Source organism: Passer montanus, unplaced genomic scaffold (genome assembly GCF_014805655.1).
Source record: "Passer montanus isolate IOZ18808 unplaced genomic scaffold, ASM1480565v1 scaffold5, whole genome shotgun sequence".
NCBI classification, from domain to species: Eukaryota; Metazoa; Chordata; class Aves; order Passeriformes; family Passeridae; genus Passer; species Passer montanus.
In genome coordinates, this window is record NW_024369929.1 from 3,064,711 (window position 1) to 3,087,840 (window position 23,130).

The 23,130-nt window shown below is 42.0% G+C and overlaps 1 protein-coding gene across 1 annotated transcript in view; it reads left to right on the top strand.

Moving 5' to 3' along the window:
- The first annotated feature begins 2,955 nt into the window (after positions 1–2,955).
- TRPM1 (transient receptor potential cation channel subfamily M member 1) overlaps positions 2,956–23,130 on the top strand; it is an 88,537-nt gene continuing 68,362 nt past the window's right edge. The window contains exons 1-2 of the mRNA XM_039723559.1: positions 2,956–3,066; positions 21,140–21,235. Of these exons, the coding sequence (XP_039579493.1) occupies positions 21,233–21,235 (3 nt within the window). The 5' untranslated portion in view covers positions 2,956–3,066; positions 21,140–21,232. The remainder of the gene's footprint in view (positions 3,067–21,139; positions 21,236–23,130) is intronic.

Here is a 23,130-nt window from a genome sequence, read left to right on the forward strand (position 1 = left end):
TCTGGCCCCAGCACAGCGTGAATTTTATGCAGGAATGCATTTCTTCAAAGCTATTTAAGCTCCTAGAAGTTCAGATATTTAGTGTGATTTTCAGTGTTGCACATCTCAAACATTTACAGCAAAGCAAATGGTATTAAGATATACAGTGATATGTTTTTAAAGAATTGTCTGCATCATGAGGCATCTATTGAGAAAAAATACTGGAACAAATCTGACTCCAAATGTCCATTTGTAATTGTCTTAGAAATTTGCCTCTGACTTGAGTGGGAAAGGATTGTAAAAAGACTTAAGTAATTGGCATCTGACTTCATTATCACACACTGTGGTTTTATGATTTATTCAATAGTTGGCTACAATGACTGGGCTATATTGTTTATTTGGTATTAGGAAAAACATTTATATAATTCTGTTATGAATACTTCTCTTCTGAAGGGATGTGTTTGTCCCCTCTACAGGCCTGCCTTCTCTCTGATGTTCAGACATTTTTTGGGAAATTGCCTTGGCAAGAAAAATTGGATCTCTCCTCCTCCTCCTCCTCTTCTCTCCCTGCAGAGAATATGCTATTGTTTGTGAAAGGTGAGTGCTTTGGGGAGCAACTGCAATCAAGTGTGATAGATGGTTAGTTTTAACAGTGGTGGTTTAGTGCATAAGCCAAATTCTAACTCTGAAAGTGAAATCAGACCTCATGTTGTCCCACTGCTGGCCACTGAAGATTTGCTAAGCCTTTGTTGGTAGCATGTTTGAGAAGCTTCTGGTGGAGGCAGCAGATTGAAGCTCAAGATGATTCTATACATCAACTTCTTCCTAGTCCCAGCATGGACTTCCAGATGGTCACACTCTTGGGTGGAACAGCTTCTATTTCAGCCAAGGCACCAGGGTGAGGAGGGCAGCTTCGGGTATCACTGTGTTTATGTACACAGATTACTGAGAAACCAAGTAAGAATGCAGCTGTAAGCCTTTAAAGCAGCATGCCATGGAAAAATAAAACACAAAGTGTGTATGTGCACAGGGGAATGTACCCAGTGTTTTGCACATTCCAGCAGAGGCTTCAGTAAAGACTGGAATTTTAATTCTCATCTGACAACATTCCACGAAGACAACTTACATTCCCTTCCTGTTTCCCCCTCCCAGGAGATTAATGTAAAAAATATTGGCTGATTATTTATTCTGCCTTGGCTATCAAATAGCTGTGGGAGTGCCAGCACTCAGAGTAGCTAGAGTACATTTGGTTAGCTCTTGATTTGGCTTTTCTGGATTTTGTTAGTGTTAGCTGTTTTTCTCCCATTCAAAATCATGATTAGCAATGTCTCCAACTACACTTGAATCTCTGCAGGGACTCTTCAAGTTTCTTTTAACTACACACATGGTCCAACCCCCACATGCCTGTTGATGTATTATGAGGCAGGAAAGAGGTGAGACAATGACTCATGTAAACTTTTTAACAGCACAATTAAAGTACAAAACCCCACCTATCCCAGTAGGAACAAAGATCTTGAGCTGCACAACACCTGCTGTACAGTATTCTTATATTTCTTCAAATTTTTTTTTGTTCTGAATAGAAATATGGAAAGTAGGCCTGTGTTCAAGGAATTTGGATGAAGGAAATATTGGTTTTGGAACTGACATCAGTGTGAGACCAGGAGAACCAGACTTTGCACACAGTCGTCTGTTCATTTCTGGATTACAGAATATATACAAAAAGGTGCAGAAGTCTGTTTCCTCTGGATAAGTGGGCCTGGCAGCATTCATAATTATCCCATTTCAGCCACAGCTCATGACTAAAATAGTCAGTTAGTTGTGTAGCTGAATTCATAAAACAATGAGTCTAACCACTTCAAATGAGGATGTTTTTTTCCCCCTTCTAATTCTAGAACTAGTCACAATAAAACAACTTTATTCACAAACTTCTGTTTTGCACTGTTAAAAAAATGTGTCATCTTAGAAAAAAAACACTCTCAGTGAGAGAATCCCTTCTCTATTCTCTTTGCCTTTTAATTAATAGTCATGGTTTTTAGATTGTGGCCCTTTTCCCTGGGAAACAAAACTCACCAGCCCAGGTTCCTGGTGTCAGTTTGCAGGAGGCACTTGGCACTGTAAAAGCAACCAAAGTTTTAATTTGTCCCAGCTTGGGTCTGGGAGATACAGGTTGCCCCCTCCAACCCTTAGCTTCTTCCCTCAGCCCTCTTCTGTCATATCCCCTTCTCCAATCCTCACCCCTACTGGTACTTTGTGACCACACCTTCCCCATCCCTCACTCCACCCTTCACCCCTCTCCAGCCCAGTCCTGCCCCATCCCTGACTCCCCCACCGCCCTCCTGTGACACTGCAGCAGCACGTGGGAGCCTGAACACGGGGACAGTGCAGCCCTGGCAGCAGGACAGCACCCAAATAAAACCGGCAGGGACAATGTCTGGGGGCTGCGGGGTGTCACCAGAGGCTGTGGGCTGAGGGGAGGGGGCTGCAGGGTGACACAGAGCATGGGGGCAGCTGAGAGGCAGAAGGGGCCTTTATGAGCAAAGGGGGGCTCCAGGGTGGCACAGAGACCCTGAGAGGCTGCAGTGGGGAACTTGAGGGTGACACAAAGAGGCTGAGGGGCAGGGGGTGCCTTGAGGGGCAAAGTGGGGGGTGCCTGAGGGTGAGAGGTGAAGCAGCCCTCACACCACCCCTAACCTCACCCTAAAAACCAGCTCTACCTGGGTGGAGAGTGCACAATGGAGGTTAGGGGACCAAGCGACAATGTCAGGGGCTTGGGGTGACACACAGACATTGTGGGCTGAGGGGCAAAGAGTGGGGGCCTTGACAGGTGGAGAGCTGACACTGAGGGTTTGGGGTGCAAAGGACACAGGGTACCAGGTAGGGTTGGGCACAGGTGCAGCACCTCTTACCCCAGCCCTAGCCCCACCCTTAGTAGCCCCCCAAAAAACAGCCTTTTTCCCCAACAGCAGCACAACACAGCAACCCTAAGAGTGAGAGCAGAATGGAAACCTCCCGCTGGGACAAGACAGCAACCCTCACAGCAGGACAAGGACAGAACCCTCAGAGGAAAAGAAGACCCATTGCAAAAAGGTAGGGAAGACATCTGAGGGTTCAAGACCAACAGGTGGGGCTTGGAGGCTGAGCAGGATTTTCTCAAGATTTTTCCCCAACTTCTAACGATATATAGGGGATTCTAGAAGATTTCTTAGCACATTTTTGTCTTTTAAGAGTATTCTATGAAGTTTTTAAGGGCTATTTCAGGGAAATTTTTTTAGTTGTTTTTTTGGGGCTAGGTTTGCAGTTAAGGTTTGGGGTTAGGGTTAGGGGCTAGGGTTAGGATTATTTTACAGTTAGGGTTTAGGGCTAGGGTTAGAATTAGGGGGTTAGGCAGTTAGGTTTAGAGTTAGGCTTGGGTCAGGGTTAGGAGTTAGGGTGAGGGTCAGGGTTAGGAGGTGGGTTAGGGTGAGGATCTAAGTTAGGGATAGGGGTTAGGGTCAGGGTTGAGCCTAGAGTAAAGGTTTTGAAAAGCACAAAGCCCAGGGCTCCATGCACACTGCAGCTACAAAGGGCATCCCAAGGGGAACACAAAACTGCCACAACATGCCTTCCTCCACAGCTTTTTCCTGGAACCAACCCTAGCCCTATTCTGCTTTTCCTGCCTATGGCTATGGTTAGTGTTATGGTTACACCTAGGGTTATGGTTTTGAAAACCACTAAGCCCTGGGCTCCATGCACACTGCAGCTGCAAAAGGCATGTTAAGATGTACAGAGTTCTGCCATAACATTGCGCTTGCCTCACCTTTCTTCTTCTTCGATGACCTAAGTTATCCTTTTCTGCTACTATGATTCTTGACAGCTTCCGTGGCTAGGGAGATTTACAGTTCATAGAGAATATCTCATTTGTGACATAGATAACAACACTGTGTCCCCAGCATACCTCTGGTAACTGAACTGTCACTGGGATGCTCAGAAACCACCAATGTATTGTGCATTACTTGACTTCATTCTTCTCATGCGCCTTTTCTTTGGGTAAATGGGTGAGAATCTTTCCTCATGGCTTCAATTAATTCCTAACATAGATTGAGACCTCTGGAGTTCCTAAAAGAGAGACACTGCAGAGATTTGAAAGCTAATAAATGTGTATTTTTTCCTCTCTGGTTTACACTACTACTTTTGAGCTTAATCATGAGTTACTAGAGGAAATGAGGACAAGCATCACATCGTATATTCTATTCATGGCTAACTTGTGTCACTGGGCTGTGCTCAGGGTGGCAGGGAAAGCTGTCGTGCAGCAGTGCTACACATGGTGGCTGGAAGGGATCTTATAGGGAGGAAAAGGAGCAAACAATCCATTGCCTGTGTCCCTGTTTCCTGTGTCAGCCATGAGGTGGCCAAGCTGCCTCACCACAGGAGAGGCCCACCCTATTTAAGTTTAATGTTAAGAAATTGACTCAGTGCTTATGAAAAAGGCATCAATTATTGCCCAAGCCCCCCACATCCCTCAGGATATCTCAAAATCCTTGGCCCACCCCATTTCCAACAAAGGCATCACTGAAAGTGACTGTGAGATCAGTTTCCTTTTATATGTTCTCCCTCTGTACCATGTTGGCAGCATAAAAGGATAGGCAAGTGGAAACTGTCCCTTAGGAAGATCCTTTACAAGAGAAAAGCATTTATTTGCAGCTTTTTCTTAATAATTTTTATCTGTTTTATTAATATATTGTCTAGGTTTTGCTACATCAACTGCTTTTGCGTTGCTGACAGTCTAAGTGCATGTAGATCAAATAGATCAGTATCCACAAACTGTCTCAACTGATTGTAATTACATTACTCTCATTTCAGTGAGTACAGCATTTACCACCTCACTAGCTGGCAGAATTTTGATTGTATTAAAATTCTCAAAACATTACATTACCTGAAAATTAATTTGGAAACCTATCCCCAAGAATCTGTTTCATAGTCTGCTTCTGTGAAAAATAAACGGACAAGTTAGAATCTCCCTTCAGCCATAAGAGTTTTTGAGGCAAGTAATGTGTAGTCTGTTAGCCACATCTTGCTTGTGGCTTCACAATTGCTCTTGGGCAATCACTATCTGCATGCATGGCCCAACAGATCTAAAAGGGAAGTAAAATTAAGTAGTATGAAGAGCAGGGCTATAGTGAGTTCTGTATAGGGAGATGAAATTATGTCTTTTGGGGTCATACTGTCTGGCTGAACCTGTTGCACAGTCTCAGCTTTAGCTAGGTAGAGGGACACAGTATGTTAGCTCCCATTTTCAGAGGCTCACTTTAAAGGCCAGTGTTCAAGCAAGAATTTTTTTCAGTTTGTGACCTTTATTAAAGACTGAGGAAAAGCAGATTAGAACTCACGATTGCATTTGGCACATACTGCACTGTTAATCCAGCATCCTAAGAAAAGGATCACTGTACCTGAGGATGCAGCCAAGAAGCTGAAACTTTCAGAGAATGTGTTGCTTCCTCTTCGCTGTTGGAAGCTTGGTTTCATTCTGCAATAAAAAGTTCAGGATCCTCTGGAAATTCGGGTTATTGATCCTCTTCTCTCTCCCATAATCCTCATGTCCTAAAGTCTTGTTCTGGGGTGCAAACCAGATGTGTTCTGACCTGTTTCTTGGTCACTTTACCTTCCTTTGGGATGAAGCTAGATCGATGTTTTTGCAGTTTAGCGACATCTGGGACTGGTAAATACTTAAGCAGGGAATTCACACCGCTGGCAAGCTGTGATGGTGAGAAGAAAACCTGATGGGTGATAAGAAAACCTGCCTGGTGTGCAGATCCGCCTTTCCTGGCTGGCAGGCGGCTGGCTCGCGCCATCTGCCGGAGCCTCCTGCCGGGAATGCTGTGCGGGAGCGTGGCTGCACACCCGGCAGAGTGCGGGAGAGACGGGCTCGGGGTGTGCCATCGGACTGGGAGAAACCAGGGACACAGTATGTTAGCTCTCATTTTCAGAGGCTCACTTTAAAGGCCTCTGAAACCAGGTTGGAACCATCCAGGATGCAGAAAGTGTAAAGAATAATTAAAGGTTTGGGTTTGGTTGCATTGATTATGACCTTTCTAGTTGGTTTTAGGACACACAAAACTCCTGAAGCCGGTTATAATTAGAACGGTGTACAAATCTGTATAATGCTGTCTTTTATGACATGTACTACTGTGCAGAAAATAGGACTCTGAAGGTAGTTTAGTGAAAGATAAATAATATAATTACTAAGTGGATTAATTTTAAATGGTTTGCTAGTTGTGGAAACTAAAGCATTGTTTCAAAAGTAGCAGGCCACAGAGTCATTTCAGTCATACAAGGGTATTCTGTGCATTTTAGATAAGAACTCAGTGGCTACTGATAGACTTTGAGAACTTCTCTGGCTCTCTTGTCACCTCTTTGGAAACTCACCTGCCCATTAGAGTAATCTTTTTTTCTTACAAATAAAAACAAAATGGAAGGTTAATTTGCAAGACAGCTTCTTATCTGGTACTCTGTCCTGCCAAGATTGCTTTGTGTTACCTAAGCTAAATGTCACAAAATAGTTTGTTTAAACATACTTCACCGTGGGAGAAATCAGCCTATACCAAAACGGCCTCATTTAGGTTTTTGACAAAATTTACATAGAATACAGAATTTCTCTTACAGAAACACAAGTTGTGGTGCACTGTTCCCGTGTTTGGTAACCAGCCTTGGCTCTTCAGTTACGTGGTTAGAAAAGATTAGATGGCCTACACCCAAAATTGAACACTGAATACAAGTACTGCTTTTTCTGACATGGCTTGACCTTCTCCTAATTGCTGCCATCTGCAGGCTGGTATCAGCCTGCTCCCATCTGCTCTCATTGATTATTCCAGTGGTAGTTTGGCTTGTGAGTGGAAGGGGTACATGACCTTATTGCCCATCAGCTAACACTGGAAAAGTGAAACATAAATACCTGCTTGGTTCTCAGGCTTAAACAGCTACAGACTTAGAAATTGGTCCTTTTAATCAAAGTTAAACTTTCAGAAACCCTTTACCATATCACTTTCATGATTATCTGTGACACAGCACTGTCACCTTTGGCAACCGGTAAGTCTCTAATAGGAATAAAGCCTGTAGTAGTCCATAGCAGCAAGCAGGCTTACTCAAGAGAATTAGGAATTAGCCTTTGGTAATACCCTCAGTGGATGTTTGCACATCCTCTCCCAGAGCTAAAAGAACCTCTACATGCTAAAGGCTATGGGGAATTCTTTCATTTTAGACAGAACATTATCTTGCTATGTGTAACTAACACACTCCCCAAGGATGTGGGGCTTTCTTCAAGTCTGACGAGGTAGGTGCTTCTAATTTTTCTGTGTTAAGGAAACAAGTAAGATAAATGGGTGCAGTGAGAAAATAAATGTGGTTGTCTTTTCTACCACTATTCCAGTGGCCGTTTGCTTGGGTCAAAGATCTTTTGCAAAGCAGAAAGCTTAATGAGGCTCATTCTGCCTTCAGGGAGATGAGAGCTGCCTGTGTTTATCTCTTCTGGTGTGTCCTCTGATATTCCTTTATCCTAAGGAGTTTAAATCTGAATGCTTTTTAAAATACAATAATATTTTTATGTATCAAGACATTCCCTATCTTGTCTTTAATAGAAGAGAGGAATTATTTTTTTTCAAAATGAATAATGAGAGTAAGTTTTTAGCTGTCTGATGGATGCTTGAGGAGAAAGTACAGAGGTATATATGTTTTGTTATATACCTGTTAAATGCTTTATTGAAGTTCAGGGGTTTTGGTACTCATTGTACTCCTAGGGCAAAACATGCTGATACATGTAACAGTAGAAGAAATAGATAATGAATGAAAAATGCTTGATGCTGTAAGCATGATGCAAGGCAAAGATCCCAAATTAATTGATTTTGTTTAACTGGTGTTATTTTTGTTTCACTGTCATGTTTTTCTGTTCAGCGCTCCTTGATCTGAAGCAAAGGGATAGTGCTCTGAACATTTGCAGTTCATCTTACTTTACCATCCACACTGCAATCTCTTATGGCTGCAGTTACTTTGAAATGAACACATAGCAGAAAATAAAATTAGATCACTAGAGCAGCTTTCTTCATATCTGTATTGATTATGTGGCTGCTGAAATAGAGCTTGGCATGGACTTGGTCATCAGCTGGGCCTTGAGTGGCTGAGGTGAGAAATTGTCTAGCACTGACTGTTCCTGGGATGAGAGCTTGGGAGTTTTGCAGGGACTCAGTGCACAGGAGCTGGGAAGTACTGGTGAGTATGGATGTAGCAGCTCCAAGGAGAACTCAATGGCAGCAATAAAACCTCAGTCTTAAGGTCACCTGCTTTTGTGTATGAGGACTTACTCTTTTGCTAGGTATTCATGGCACCATGAGTGTCATAAATATAAACTAGAGCTCAGACACTCTCTTTGCAGCCCTAGCTGCCAATTTCAGGAGTGTCAATGGGAAATTCTTCAAAGTACCTTTCTACTTGAAATTTATTATTAATTTTGCTGCAGAAATCTTGCTTGATATACTGTTTTCTGCTAGTAATACCAAACTGAATGATACCAACATGTGCCTTCACACTTTCATCGGACCACACAAGTTTGGAAATTGAAAGTTCAAAAGTAAGTTATGGGCAAACATAGTTCTTCCAAGAATCTATCTTGCAAAGACAACGTAGATAAAATATGGTTTAAGCTAAGCAAGAGTAATGCATTATTAAGGAAAGTGTCTGCAAATGGAGTCAATGGGGGATATAGTCATCAGGACTAATTACATATGTACGTGTTCAAAGCTGCAAATGCTTTCTTTCAGTCTTACCTCCATTGAAGCAGTGGTCAGGCTTGCTTGAAACTGCTTGACATCACAGCTAATTTAAAACCTGTTGCATCAAGCTGAGCCCAATATTTCATCTGAAAAATACCAGTGGTTCAAGGTGCCTTATCACCACATTTCTTCCTTGCTCAGTTTGGATTTTTTTCTCATTCACAGTTATGACTAGATGTGACTGATAAAATACGTCTTCAGTGTTCACTGAGTTCTACTTAATCTGCTTATTGCCTCCAAAAACAAATGTCAAAATTCTGATTCAAATGCGTGTATGCTGAGAATTAGTTGGCTGCAGTGAAACAATATAACAACAGTTTTCTGATTTAACAGTAGGTCCAAACTTACAGATCCTGTAAAAGCCTAGTTCATATCAACTTCATTAAAGGTGGAATTCAGCCTACTGCTGAGGGCTGGCATAAAGCCAATCTATGATTAACTCTCCCTAAGTCCTAAAATATGCACTACTTTTGTTTCTGAACTATGGTAAATTTTATGTGGAGAATTTAACACCTCTAAGAATTGGGCCCCAAAGGCTGTAGTGATTGCTAAGGGGGAAAAAAAAATGTGAAATGTTCTATTGCGCAGCACAAAAGAGTACTTCTTGATGAAACTAGAATTTGTTTTCATAGTCAAGAACCTTTCTTCATCTTCTGTCAAATTAGTCTTGGATTTCATTGTTTACAATTTTTGTCTTAAGAGAGTACCTACTTATAAAATATTTCATGAAGCCTTCATTTCATTGTAATTCTGTTGTTCTGGAGCATATGAAGATGAAATTTTTTTGAGGACACAGGGAAAACTACTTTGGATGCACTAATAATCAGGTATATATTGAATGCATATACGTGTATGTGTCTGCAACTAAGTGCATGTGTTAATTTGAAATTTGCACTTTCATCTGTTGAGACAGCTTGGTAAGTTCAGCAGCAGTAGCAGAGTATGATGGTGACATGTGGAACTCTGCCATGGATGCTGGGACATTGCTGCCCTGGTGCTTCTGCAGTGGTGGCTGTCCAGGGGTTTGTACAGCCTGGTTTTGGTGGCACTTGCACTATGCCTTCAGTAAAACAGTGTCTGCCAGCTCAGCATCTGGGTTACCCAGTTTTCCCAGGTACACCTGTCAGCCATGTTATCAGGGGACACTGAGCTGTGATTGTTTCCATGATTAGAAAACAAGGAATGCAAGGAAACTCTACCAAAACATGGTTTATTTCTGTGTAATTCCCCCAGTTCCCCTCTTTCAGTCATATGTTGATATTTTGATGAAAATTCAAACTAAAGACCCTGGAATACATTTTAATTAAGAGAGGTGAAAGAGAGAAGTCTGCCAAAAGGACTGCGAGCAGCATGGACTGAGATGGCAGCGTGGGTAGTTCCTAAAGATGTGCAGATTCATAAACACGTTTTCTAGAGAAGTGTGATGTATGCACCAGAAAGGACCTTCCTGTGAGGAAGGAAATGCCTCCAGCTCTACCTCAGTCCCATTTTTCTTACTGCTTGGACAAGTCACGGCTCAGTGGTGCTGGGCAGGAAACAAACCCCAACCCCAAACGTTTGTGGTGTGGAGAGCTGTGGTCGCAGTGCTCGGGGCTGATGGGGCGGCTGGGAGGATGCAGGTGAGCAGTCACCAGCTGCTCTGCTCGTGGGCAGGGGGGCACAGTGGTCATGCTGCTCCTTCTCAGAGCTGTCACAGCACAGAGCTTCCTGTGGTTTGCAGTCAGAATGGAGTATTGCTCTGCCAGCCAAAGGAAGGCTGTCCTGTGTGATGTGCAGGATGTCGCTTCTGGAAGCTCTCTGCACTGCTTTGCTCACACAAAAAGTTGACTGTCAAAATGTGAAGTGATAGAGACTAAGAGTTTCATAAGTCAAACAATATCATTTAAACACCTGTTTGAAAAGTTTTCCCTTTCTGAAGGCACTTTAAAGTCAATGTTGCAGCAATAATTGTGCTAAACATGCATGTAGCTGCAGTCTGGATTGTCTGTTCCAGCTAATAAATATTTTACACTCCTGAGTTTTTCCCAGCTTAGTGAGTAAACAAATAGTCTTAGCTGACTGCAAAAAGATTAGTTTACTTCAGTGGGCTTAATCTATGACATAGACTAATCTTGGTGTGATCCTATTACTGCAAGGTCAGCTGGGATTGTAGTGTTCGATTGTCTTGCTTTGCTCATTTGATTCCAGAGTTTGTGGTTTGGAGCAGTTTTTTTCTTTGTTGGTATCTCTGAGACTTTGTAGTCAGGAGAGAGATAGCTGACTCATGTGATCCCAACTTTGAAAAGGTTAGGAGATTGTGAAGGAGGGAAAAAGGAGATCCTTGTCTCATGATGTATCCCCTCAGCAGCATTACCTTTTGAAATTTAAGTCACTGCAAAGAAAATCCTCCGTCATTTGTCAGCTCTCTGAAGATCTGTGTGGCAGGGGTTGGTCATCTGGAAGGTGTTGCTATGATAAATTCTCCTAGCAGAAATGGACAGCCTGCCACTGAGGGAACTGGTAAAGGTGGGAATTCTAAAATTGCCCCTGGACCAACATCTGGCTAATGGTCTGTCACAGGTAACTTCCCTTTGCCTCTCAGCACGACACGCTGGTGGCTCTCAGGTATGGCTGTTGCTGGTAGAGGATTGATATGTAGCTGCCCAGAAGCTGTTTGTTTCCAGTGATTAACTTGGCACATCTCACCACTGAGATGAACTGCAGCTGATGTCATGATCAACAGATAAAAGGCATGAGGTGCTCCTGACAGCCTGTGAGTGAGAGTATGTGCTGATGTCTTTCTCTGGCATAAGCACTACAGCAGCTCCTCTTGGCAATCCCGAGGAAATCAGTGAAAACTTTAAAAGATTTCCCCCTTCTTCTACAGAGACTGGGGACAAAAAGCATAGTTGCTTCTTTTCTCTAATGTCTCATAGGCAGATGGGAGCAATGGATTTTTTTCCTAGTTGGTGTTATCAAATCTCCAATTAATTATGTTTCACTGCTTTAATGCATCTTTCTTAACAAATATCAGTCAACAGAAGGTAAAACACTACAGTCAGAAAGCAACCAGAATAATGACAAAAGTCACTGGAATGTCACAGGACTTGGTGAGTTATGCAGTGACAATAAACAGGGACCAGCAGCACACTGACAGGTGGTAAGCTCTGTCAGATAAGGCCACCTAGAACATGCTGATTCACTGCTTGCTGAGGTGTGCTAGAGTTGTTTCTGGACCGCATCATCTCTCATAGGTAAATTTAATTGAATAAAGAAAGCTCTAACTGGTGGAGTTATGTGGAGAAGGGGGATCATACTATTACATTTGTATTTCTTCTCCCTTTTCTTTCTTCTGGTGATGAACTCTGAAATGAGATGTTAGGGTCTTGTAGCCATCCCTTTTAAATTAACATCCTTCAGAGTTCAGCTGAGATTTCCCTTTCTCTTCTTGTCCGTAAAAAGTTTCATTAGTGTTGGGAAAGTATTTAAAACATCTTGCAAAACTTTGAACCCATTACCATAAAGAACTGTGGGCTTGTCAGTACAGCTGAGAATGTTCTTTAAAACTGTAGGGATTTTTTGCTCAAGCGCTCTGCAAACAATAATCATACTTGTTTCTGTCGAAGAACTCCAATTGATTTTACAAATATACTGGAATTCTGTGTCTTTGCATAGATTCATATGATTGCTTCTTTTATTCAGGTAGAGAAACCAAGATATTCAAGATATGGGGTGACTTGCACATGATCCCGTAGAACGTCAGGGACAGGAAGAGAATATCTGATTCTCAGTCTCTGATTTTGCATTGAAACTTGTTCTATATTTTATCTTTACAGTTATCTTGCAGTTAACTCATTCTTCATACTGTCTTGTTCTTCTGGCACCAAAATGTATTCATATGCACATTTCTAGGTCTTCTCTAGGCTTCAGTTGCTACTAACTGGTCCAAATTTATTTTGTGTATTTTATTTACTTTTTTCATTTGAACAGCATTTTTTACAGTCAGGGCCAACATCATGGTGTACAATACCAGTTCATCAGGGTTTAGGAAAGGTCACTGGTGGATTAAATTCCTTCTCTTACAGAGGGGTTTTTAAACCTCTTCTGGACAATTAATTGTAAAGATGAACATATTTGACCTTTCCCACGTGCCAATGTGTTAAATATTAGCCGTGGTTGTATTTCTGGAGGGAGGATGGACAGGGATGCTGAGCATTCCCGAGGCGACAGGCGCTGCAGAGCAGCACGAGGTGGCGCTGGTGGCAGCCGAAAGGCGGTGACGGGGACGTGCCGAGCTCTGGGGAGCGGGAGCGCTTCCCTCCTCCCTAGGGATCCCCCCGGGGTCGGAGCATTTCCCATGGGTCCCACACGGTCCGTGCCGGACTGGGCATTCTGTGCTTGGAGCTTTGCAGCCGAACGCAGTGCTATGAATTAGAGAATTGATACATTACCGAAGCATCTCAGGGAAGTCTGTCCTTACCAATCTTCAGAATTGATGGCAATTCAGTTATTTCCCAGTAAGAACCAATTGCTTCTTCTAGCTCGGGAGTGATGAAGCGCAGTAGGAAGCCTTGTTCCATCATTTATTATGTGGAATGTTAGCAGAGCTTCTGGCACATCTGCTCTTCAGGCATTCCTTGGTTACCCAAGCAGGGAGCAGGTTTTTTTGTCACTAGTTGCAGATACTGGCTTGTAGTGGGGAGCAGAAATAAGCAACTTGCAGACCTACAACCTCATTCTGTCAGTTCTCAGATCAGTGGAGTTCTGTGGGTTGGTATCAACAATATGAAAAATCAGACCCTGCTCTCGTCCTAGGACTTTGCAAATGGATAGGTCTTCCAAGCTAAGAAAAGAAAATTGGTTTGTTGACTTGTGGCTCTTTGAAATATGGGGGAGATAAAAGCTGAATTCTAAAAAATAGGACTATGACTATAATAATAAGAAAAGATTGTATGGAGACGGAACTCCATAACTGTTTTAGATATACTAAAACAGAATAAGCAAGTTGTTACTCTGGATACATAGCTAAGCCTCTAAAAACATTCTATGATTTCACTTCTACTTTAAGGATAATGACAACAAATAAATTACAATGGTGTTCAGTCTCAGCACACTCAGAAGTGACTTTCCTTTTAGACAGATATAAAACCATAACTCTTTCCAGTCCCCATAGTTGTAGTAATAAAATAAATTAGACGACAGAAAGGATTACATTGCACTTCATGTGATTATTTTACAAACCAGCTTTGCTGAATCTTCTCCATTTTCTGTGCATCATCGGCCCTGATAAATGACTTCTCACTGGCCTCAGACTTGCCTATGTGACAAGGCACTTCTTTGTCCTAAAGTAATCTGAAATTCAGGGTTTTAATGTTCAAATCACTTGAATGTTAAGAGGAAAAGTGCTGCAGAAATAGCTACAGAGTTCTAGGCAGTGTAATCTAAATGGAAGGACATGTCTGTTATGGGTTGTGAAAAATGAATGTGCATGTAATGTTGTGCTGTCGTAAGCCTTTGTCTTAAGAGAGTACCTACTTATAAAATATTTCATGAAGCCTTCATTTCATTGTAATTCTGTTGTTCTGGAGCATATGAAGATGAAATTTTTTTGAGGACACAGGGAAAACTACTTTGGATGCACTAATAATCAGGTATATATTGAATGCATATACGTGTATGTGTCTGCAACTAAGTGCATGTGTTAATTTGAAATTTGCACTTTCATCTGTTGAGACAGCTTGGTAAGTTCAGCAGCAGTAGCAGAGTATGATGGTGACATGTGGAACTCTGCCATGGATGCTGGGACATTGCTGCCCTGGTGCTTCTGCAGTGGTGGCTGTCCAGGGGTTTGTACAGCCTGGTTTTGGTGGCACTTGCACTATGCCTTCAGTAAAACAGTGTCTGCCAGCTCAGCATCTGGGTTACCCAGTTTTCCCAGGTACACCTGTCAGCCATGTTATCAGGGGACACTGAGCTGTGATTGTTTCCATGATTAGAAAACAAGGAATGCAAGGAAACTCTACCAAAATGTGGTTTATTTCTGTGTAATTCCCCCAGTTCCCCTCTTTCAGTCATATGTTGATATTTTGATGAAAATTCAAACTAAAGACCCTGGAATACATTTTAATTAAGAGAGGTGAAAGAGAGAAGTCTGCCAAAAGGACTGCGAGCAGCATGGACTGAGATGGCAGCGTGGGTAGTTCCTAAAGATGTGCAGATTCATAAACACGTTTTCTAGAGAAGTGTGATGTATGCACCAGAAAGGACCTTCCTGTGAGGAAGGAAATGCCTCCAGCTCTACCTCAGTCCCATTTTTCTTACTGCTTGGACAAGTCACGGCTCAGTGGTGCTGGGCAGGAAACAAACCCCAACCCCAAACGTTTGTGGTGTGGAGAGCTGTGGTCGCAGTGCTCGGGGCTGATGGGGCGGCTGGGAGGATGCAGGTGAGCAGTCACCAGCTGCTCTGCTCGTGGGCAGGGGGGCACAGTGGTCATGCTGCTCCTTCTCAGAGCTGTCACAGCACAGAGCTTCCTGTGGTTTGCAGTCAGAATGGAGTATTGCTCTGCCAGCCAAAGGAAGGCTGTCCTGTGTGATGTGCAGGATGTCGCTTCTGGAAGCTCTCTGCACTGCTTTGCTCACACAAAAAGTTGACTGTCAAAATGTGAAGTGATAGAGACTAAGAGTTTCATAAGTCAAACAATATCATTTAAACACCTGTTTGAAAAGTTTTCCCTTTCTGAAGGCACTTTAAAGTCAATGTTGCAGCAATAATTGTGCTAAACATGCATGTAGCTGCAGTCTGGATTGTCTGTTCCAGCTAATAAATATTTTACACTCCTGAGTTTTTCCCAGCTTAGTGAGTAAACAAATAGTCTTAGCTGACTGCAAAAAGATTAGTTTACTTCAGTGGGCTTAATCTATGACATAGACTAATCTTGGTGTGATCCTATTACTGCAAGGTCAGCTGGGATTGTAGTGTTCGATTGTCTTGCTTTGCTCATTTGATTCCAGAGTTTGTGGTTTGGAGCAGTTTTTTTCTTTGTTGGTATCTCTGAGACTTTGTAGTCAGGAGAGAGATAGCTGACTCATGTGATCCCAACTTTGAAAAGGTTAGGAGATTGTGAAGGAGGGAAAAAGGAGATCCTTGTCTCATGATGTATCCCCTCAGCAGCATTACCTTTTGAAATTTAAGTCACTGCAAAGAAAATCCTCCGTCATTTGTCAGCTCTCTGAAGATCTGTGTGGCAGGGGTTGGTCATCTGGAAGGTGTTGCTATGATAAATTCTCCTAGCAGAAATGGACAGCCTGCCACTGAGGGAACTGGTAAAGGTGGGAATTCTAAAATTGCCCCTGGACCAACATCTGGCTAATGGTCTGTCACAGGTAACTTCCCTTTGCCTCTGACACGCTGGTGGCTCTCAGGTATGGCTGTTGCTGGTAGAGGATTGATATGTAGCTGCCCAGAAGCTGTTTGTTTCCAGTGATTAACTTGGCACATCTCACCACTGAGATGAACTGCAGCTGATGTCATGATCAACAGATAAAAGGCATGAGGTGCTCCTGACAGCCTGTGAGTGAGAGTATGTGCTGATGTCTTTCTCTGGCATAAGCACTACAGCAGCTCCTCTTGGCAATCCCAAGGAAATCAGTGAAAACTTTAAAAGATTTCCCCCTTCTTCTACAGAGACTGGGGACAAAAAGCATAGTTGCTTCTTTTCTCTAATGTCTCATAGGCAGATGGGAGCAATGGATTTTTTTCCTAGTTGGTGTTATCAAATCTCCAATTAATTATGTTTCACTGCTTTAATGCATCTTTCTTAACAAATATCAGTCAACAGAAGGTAAAACACTACAGTCAGAAAGCAACCAGAATAATGACAAAAGTCACTGGAATGTCACAGGACTTGGTGAGTTATGCAGTGACAATAAACAGGGACCAGCAGCACACTGACAGGTGGTAAGCTCTGTCAGATAAGGCCACCTAGAACATGCTGATTCACTGCTTGCTGAGGTGTGCTAGAGTTGTTTCTGGACCGCATCATCTCTCATAGGTAAATTTAATTGAATAAAGAAAGCTCTAACTGGTGGAGTTATGTGGAGAAGGGGGATCATACTATTACATTTGTATTTCTTCTCCCTTTTCTTTCTTCTGGTGATGAACTCTGAAATGAGATGTTAGGGTCTTGTAGCCATCCCTTTTAAATTAACATCCTTCAGAGTTCAGCTGAGCTTTCCCTTTCTCTTCTTGTCCGTAAAAAGTTTCATTAGTGTTGGGAAAGTATTTAAAACATCTTGCAAAACTTTGAAGCCATTACCATAAAGAACTGTGGGCTTGTCAGTACAGCTGAGAATGTTCTTTAAAACTGTAGGCATTTTTTGCTCAAGCGCTCTGCAAACAATAATCATACTTGTTTCTGTCAAAGAACTCCAACTGATTTTACAAATATACTGGAATTCTGTGTCTTTGCATAGATTCATATGATTGCTTCTTTTATTCAGGTAGAGAAACCAAGATATTCAAGATATGGGGTGACTTGCACATGATCCCGTAGAACGTCAGGGACAGGAAGAGAATATCTGATTCTCAGTCTCTGATTTTGCATTGAAACTTGTTCTATGGGACAGGAAGAGAAAATCTGATTCTCAGTCTCTGATTTTGCATTGAAACTTGTTCTATATTTTATCTTTACAGTTATCTTGCAGTTAACTCATTCTTCATACTGTCTTGTTCTTCTGGCACCAAAACGTATTCATAGTCACATTTCTACATCTTCTCTAGGCTTCAGTTGCCATTGCTACTAACTGGTCCAAATTTATTTTGTGTATTTTATTTACTTTTTTCATTTGAAAAGCATTTTTTACAGTCAGGGCCAACATCATGGTGTACAATACCAGTTCATCAGGGTTTAGGAAAGGTCACTGGTGGATTAAATTCCTTCTCTTACAGAGGGGTTTTTAAACCTCTTCTGGACAATTAATTGTAAAGATGAACATATTTGACCTTTCCCACGTGCCAATGTGTTAAATATTAGCCGTGGTTGTATTTCTGGAGGGAGGATGGACAGGGATGCTGAGCATTCCCGAGGCGACAGGCGCTGCAGAGCAGCACGAGGTGGCGCTGGTGGCAGCCGAAAGGCGGTGACGGGGACGTGCCGAGCTCTGGGGAGCGGGAGCGCTTCCCTCCTCCCTAGGGATCCCCCCGGGGTCGGAGCATTTCCCATGGGTCCCACACGGTCCGTGCCGGACTGGGCATTCTGTGCTTGGAGCTTTGCAGCCGAACGCAGTGCTATGAATTAGAGAATTGATACATTACCGAAGCATCTCAGGGAAGTCTGTCCTTACCAATCTTCAGAATTGATGGCAATTCAGTTATTTCCCAGTAAGAACCAGTTGCTTCTTCTAGCTCGGGAGTGATGAAGCACAGTAGGAAGCCTTGTTCCATCATTTATTATGTGGAATGTTAGCAGAGCTTCTGGCACATCTGCTCTTCAGGCATTCCTTGGTTACCCAAGCAGGGAGCAGGTTTTTTTGTCACTAGTTGCAGATACTGGCTTGTAGTGGGGAGCAGAAATAAGCAACTTGCAGACCTACAACCTCATTCTGTCAGTTCTCAGATCAGTGGAGTTCTGTGGGTTGGTATCAACAATATGAAAAATCAGACCCTGCTCTCATCCTAGGACTTTGCAAATGGATAGGTCTTCCAAGCTAAGAAAAGAAAATTGAATTGTTGACTTGTGGCTCTTTGAAATATGGGGGAGATAAAAGCTGAATTCTAAAAAATAGGACTATGACTATAATAATAAGAAAAGATTGTATGGAGACTGAACTCCATAACTGTTTTAGATATACTAAAACAGAATAAGCAAGTTGTTACTCTGGATACATAGCTAAGCCTCTAAAAACATTCTATGATTTCACTTCTACTTTAAGGATAATGACAACAAATAAATTACAATGGTGTTCAGTCTCAGCACACTCAGAAGTGACTTTCCTTTTAGACAGATATAAAACCATAACTCTTTCCAGTCCCCATAGTTGTAGTAATAAAATAAATTAGACGACAGAAAGGATTACATTGCACTTCATGTGATTATTTTACAAACCAGCTTTGCTGAATCTTCTCCATTTTCTGTGCATCATCGGCCCTGATAAATGACTTCTCACTGGCCTCAGACTTGCCTATGTGACAAGGCACTTCTTTGTCCTAAAGTAATCTGAAATTCAGGGTTTTAATGTTCAAATCACTTGAATGTTAAGAGGAAAAGTGCTGCAGAAATAGCTACTGAGTTGTAGGCAGTGTAATCTAAATGTAATGCACTGTCTTATGGGCAGGGACAGATGAATGCACATAACATTTTGTGCTGTCCTCAGCCATCCTTTTTTTTTTTTTTTTTGTATTGCTGGTTTTTTTCATCTAGGGTAGTTTGTAACTAGGAAAAGAAACTAAGTAACTCAGTTTTATTAATCAGAGATGATGTCCCTGCTAATAGTAGCCAGAGCTTCTTGTGTTACTGTTTAAAAGCACAGGAATGTCAAAAGTGCAGCGCTGGACAAATTTTCATGTAAAAAATTTTCCTGAGGTCTTAATTTCCATTTCTAATGTAACACCCACTCCCTGAGATGGAAGCTGATTGTGCTTTAAATTGCTGTGTGCTGCCTGTGCAAGCCTTTAATGTACTCAGGAAGGCGAAAGGAGCCACAGAGCTCCAAGAGAAGAGCTCACTGTGGTGTTCTGTGGTCAAATGAAGCCCATCCAGCCACAGTTGCTAAATGTTAGTACCAGTGATCATGTAACCACATGGAAAATGGTTAAACAGCTGGCAGCTAGCCCTGTGTATGTAAGAAGTTGTCAGCTGGCTCCGCCTGGCTTCTGCCCACTGTAAACTCATGTTCTTCTCATATCTCTGAGTATGCTCTAATAAAGGAGGACCGAGGACCTAAGGAACACTCCCTATCACAAATTCAGATTCTAAAGTTCTCTGTGCTTCAATTCAGCACATTCTAAATGCTAAGATAAACAAGATTTTGTTTTTAATTTTCAGAAATTTGTATGAAATGTGATAAAGAAAAATGTGATAAAGAATGGGCCAATATAGAGTAACATCTTTGATACCCTGGAAAATGGTCTAGAGTGCACCTGTAGGAAATTTGCAGCTGTAGGAAATTTGCAGCCAAGGGGAACACAGCTGGAGGCTGTTTCTCCAATGAGCTGGAGGAATCAACCAATACAAACTTAATAAAAGTTTATTAAGGCAAATGCAAAGCCTCTGGTAGTAGGACCTGGAATCCCGATGAGCAGCAAATCGCAGGTGAGTCAGCAGAGTGCCCTTGCAGTGCTGAAGGCTGTGGTAGTGAGAGGGAAATGTTTGTTCCCTCTGATTGGCACCTATGAGTTTGTATCTGGAGTGCTGTCTTTATTTTGGGAGCCCTTTAGCACAGGACTTGCAAATATCTTTGTAGGGGCCCTTGGGATGAGGGTGGTTGGAGTATGGAAGCCCCAGATGTAAAGGCAGGCTGGAAGAGCTAGTTCAGCCTGGGGAGAAGGGGCTACGGAAGAATTAAGTTGCAGTCTTCTACTAAGTAAAGGAGTATTACAGAAAGGATGCAGCCAGATTCTTCTCATCAGTGCAGAAGAAAAAATCAGTGCAGCAAGAGAAATTCTGCAGGAACAAAATGAAAAAAAATCCTCTGACTAGGGGAATGGTGGAGTACTGTAACAGCTTACCAGAGGACTGGAAACACTGTCCTTGGGGGTTTTCAGCATTCAGCCCTTGGCCACTTGATCCAACTTTCAGATTGTCTCTCCTTTGAATAGGAGGTCAGACTAGGTGAGCTTCACAAGTTGCTCCAACTTATTTTTTTCTATGGTTTTACAAATACGGGAAAGCTGATGGTTGATCACGTCCAAGGCTGAGGTGACAGTGGGTTTCTACTCCCTTGGCAGGTTATTGATAGAAGATTACTTGCATATGTTTTGTTATTTGCTATCATGGCATTTGTTGTTCATACGATTAGTGCAGATTATTTCTCATATGTGAGAGTGCTCACATGGGCACCAATTTACAAGCCCACTGACACAAACAGAGGTTATTTGTTTATCTTTTCTGTCCACATCTCATGAACTGTTTTAATTTTTCTTTAAACTTGCTATTTTCCTTGCAAGAGAAAGAGAGGAGGCAGACAGTTGCTGAATAAGAAAGGCTCTAGAATGGAGAAACAGACTGCTCAAGTAAAAGTACCACAAAGTTGAATGCATACTTCTTTTGAGTTTAGGTGTAGAATTGACTATGTGGAGCTTCTTCCCTCTAGCTGTCAGCTGCCAGTCACTTGCTGAATTTTTGTGTAAGCTGTTGCATATTTAATCCAAATATGCTCTTGCCTAGGTTGCTGCAGCAGTGCTTTGAGGATATGTGCTTTACAGAAGGAGCCAACTCTTCACCCGGGAGTCCCCAGTGACCTCCAGAGTGCTCATTCTCATGGTAGGTAACCAGCACTGGGCGATATTCTGTCTGTGCTTTGCTTCAGGGAGGCAAAATAACGAGTCAAGAACTGCTAAGTGTGTAATGAACCCTAGGCTGGTTTTTCAGTTAAACATGACTCTTGAAATTTTTATATTGTATCACAAATGTCAAAGGACACCAAACCAGCTTGGTTTTTTACAAAAAACATTCTTTTAAGACATCCCATTTTTAAAAAGTGCTTTAAGGGTTTTTTTTAATAATACATTGCGTATGAAAGAAACTTGTGTTTAGGTTATTACTTATATTAAATGCAAAGTGAAGGAAGGCCTAATTCTACATGTCTTGTACATGTAGGTCTTTACAGAGGTCTAAGCCTATCTTACCCCTTCCTGTCAGTGTAAATAAAGTTCATTGGATTATGGACTGCTGCTTTCCATATTTAGTTTGACTACTAGGGTAAGTGGAAACATTTTAGCTGACATGATGGACTACAGATCAAAGCTTTAAATCTATTGCTTTTTGTTCTAAGCTATCAAACATCTCTGATGTGTTGTCATAGCATGCAGCTCTGTGAACAGTAAGAGCAACGTTGGTTTTTTTTCCCCTATGGGCTGAAACAACTACAGTTATCTCTAATCAAACTTTTCACTTTTTGAAAACACATTGTGGTAGGGCCTTTGGGACTTGGATCTGCTCATGACTGCAGATGTTAAATTCCCATGGTGTGGTATCAATAAGATGTACAACTGCTTATGTCGTCTCTGCACTTTGCAATGGGTGCATCCTGCTTTTCCCAGAACACAGGCTGTCAAGGACCTTGATGGACTCTTGCAAATAAAACGTTGCCTGCACTCTGCTTGTTCCTTTTTGGGGGTGTATCTCTTATTTTTTTTCATAGTCCAAGGTTGACCAATGTGATTTCATTACAAAACATGGAGGATGATGAACAGTTGTGTCATTTCATGTCATGAATTATTCCATTTCAGAGCTATTTTAAGGGTCTTTCACTTCCATACTGTGCCAAATTTTCATTTGTTGTCCAACAATATCCTGTGGTGAGAGATTACTGTGTTTTCCTCCCTCTGTGCTAATTTAGCCCACGTGCTTACACAGATCTGATCCAGGCCACACAAACCATTGAATCAGCTCAACTGATGAAGCAGAAAACTCCAACATGAGACAGAAATCTTCATGATAGCATTTGTTTAAAAGGTTTCCTAATGTGGGACTACACTCCTAAAACCACAAGGTCTTTTGGAAAATCTATTCAACGTGTGTTTCTCAGTCACAGAGCTGTTGAAAGTGCCAGCATGGTGCTTGTCTCTGTTTCCCAATCTAGTGGAAATGGCCCATGAAGCGTTATATAAACACAGTGGGGGCAAGAACATCAGCTTAGTTGCCTGATTTTTCAGCTGGGGTTAGTAGTCAGCAGCTTCTGTTGCACTGATTGCTTTCATCTGCTCTTGAATGCAAACGTCCCTTTGGTATTGATGACTTGTAAAAATCCAGAGTGGTCCTTAAAGCGCACCAAGAACAGTTACAGGGAGCTCAGACACCTTAGAACCACACATCCAAACGGACTGAGTCAATTGAGTTAATTTCTTACTCACATTCTACACTGTGTTTTGAAGAATAGTTTTTTTCCAAATTTCTACTTTTTGAAGAGTATGTCCCTATTTTTGTTTTTTGCTGAGCAGAACAACAAATTTGGTGCATCTCTGTGTATCAGTCTCTTCCACATGGTTTTGTTTTAGCTTTCCAGCAGTTTTTACTGCCTCCTGCAACCAGCTTCAAGCAGGCACCTATACCAACTTTACTGAAGCACAAAGGGATGAACCTAAAAATTATAATAAAGAGAAAAGTATGACTCTCTAACTAAATCTTCTAAGTTAGTGGTTCTGACTTGACCTCAC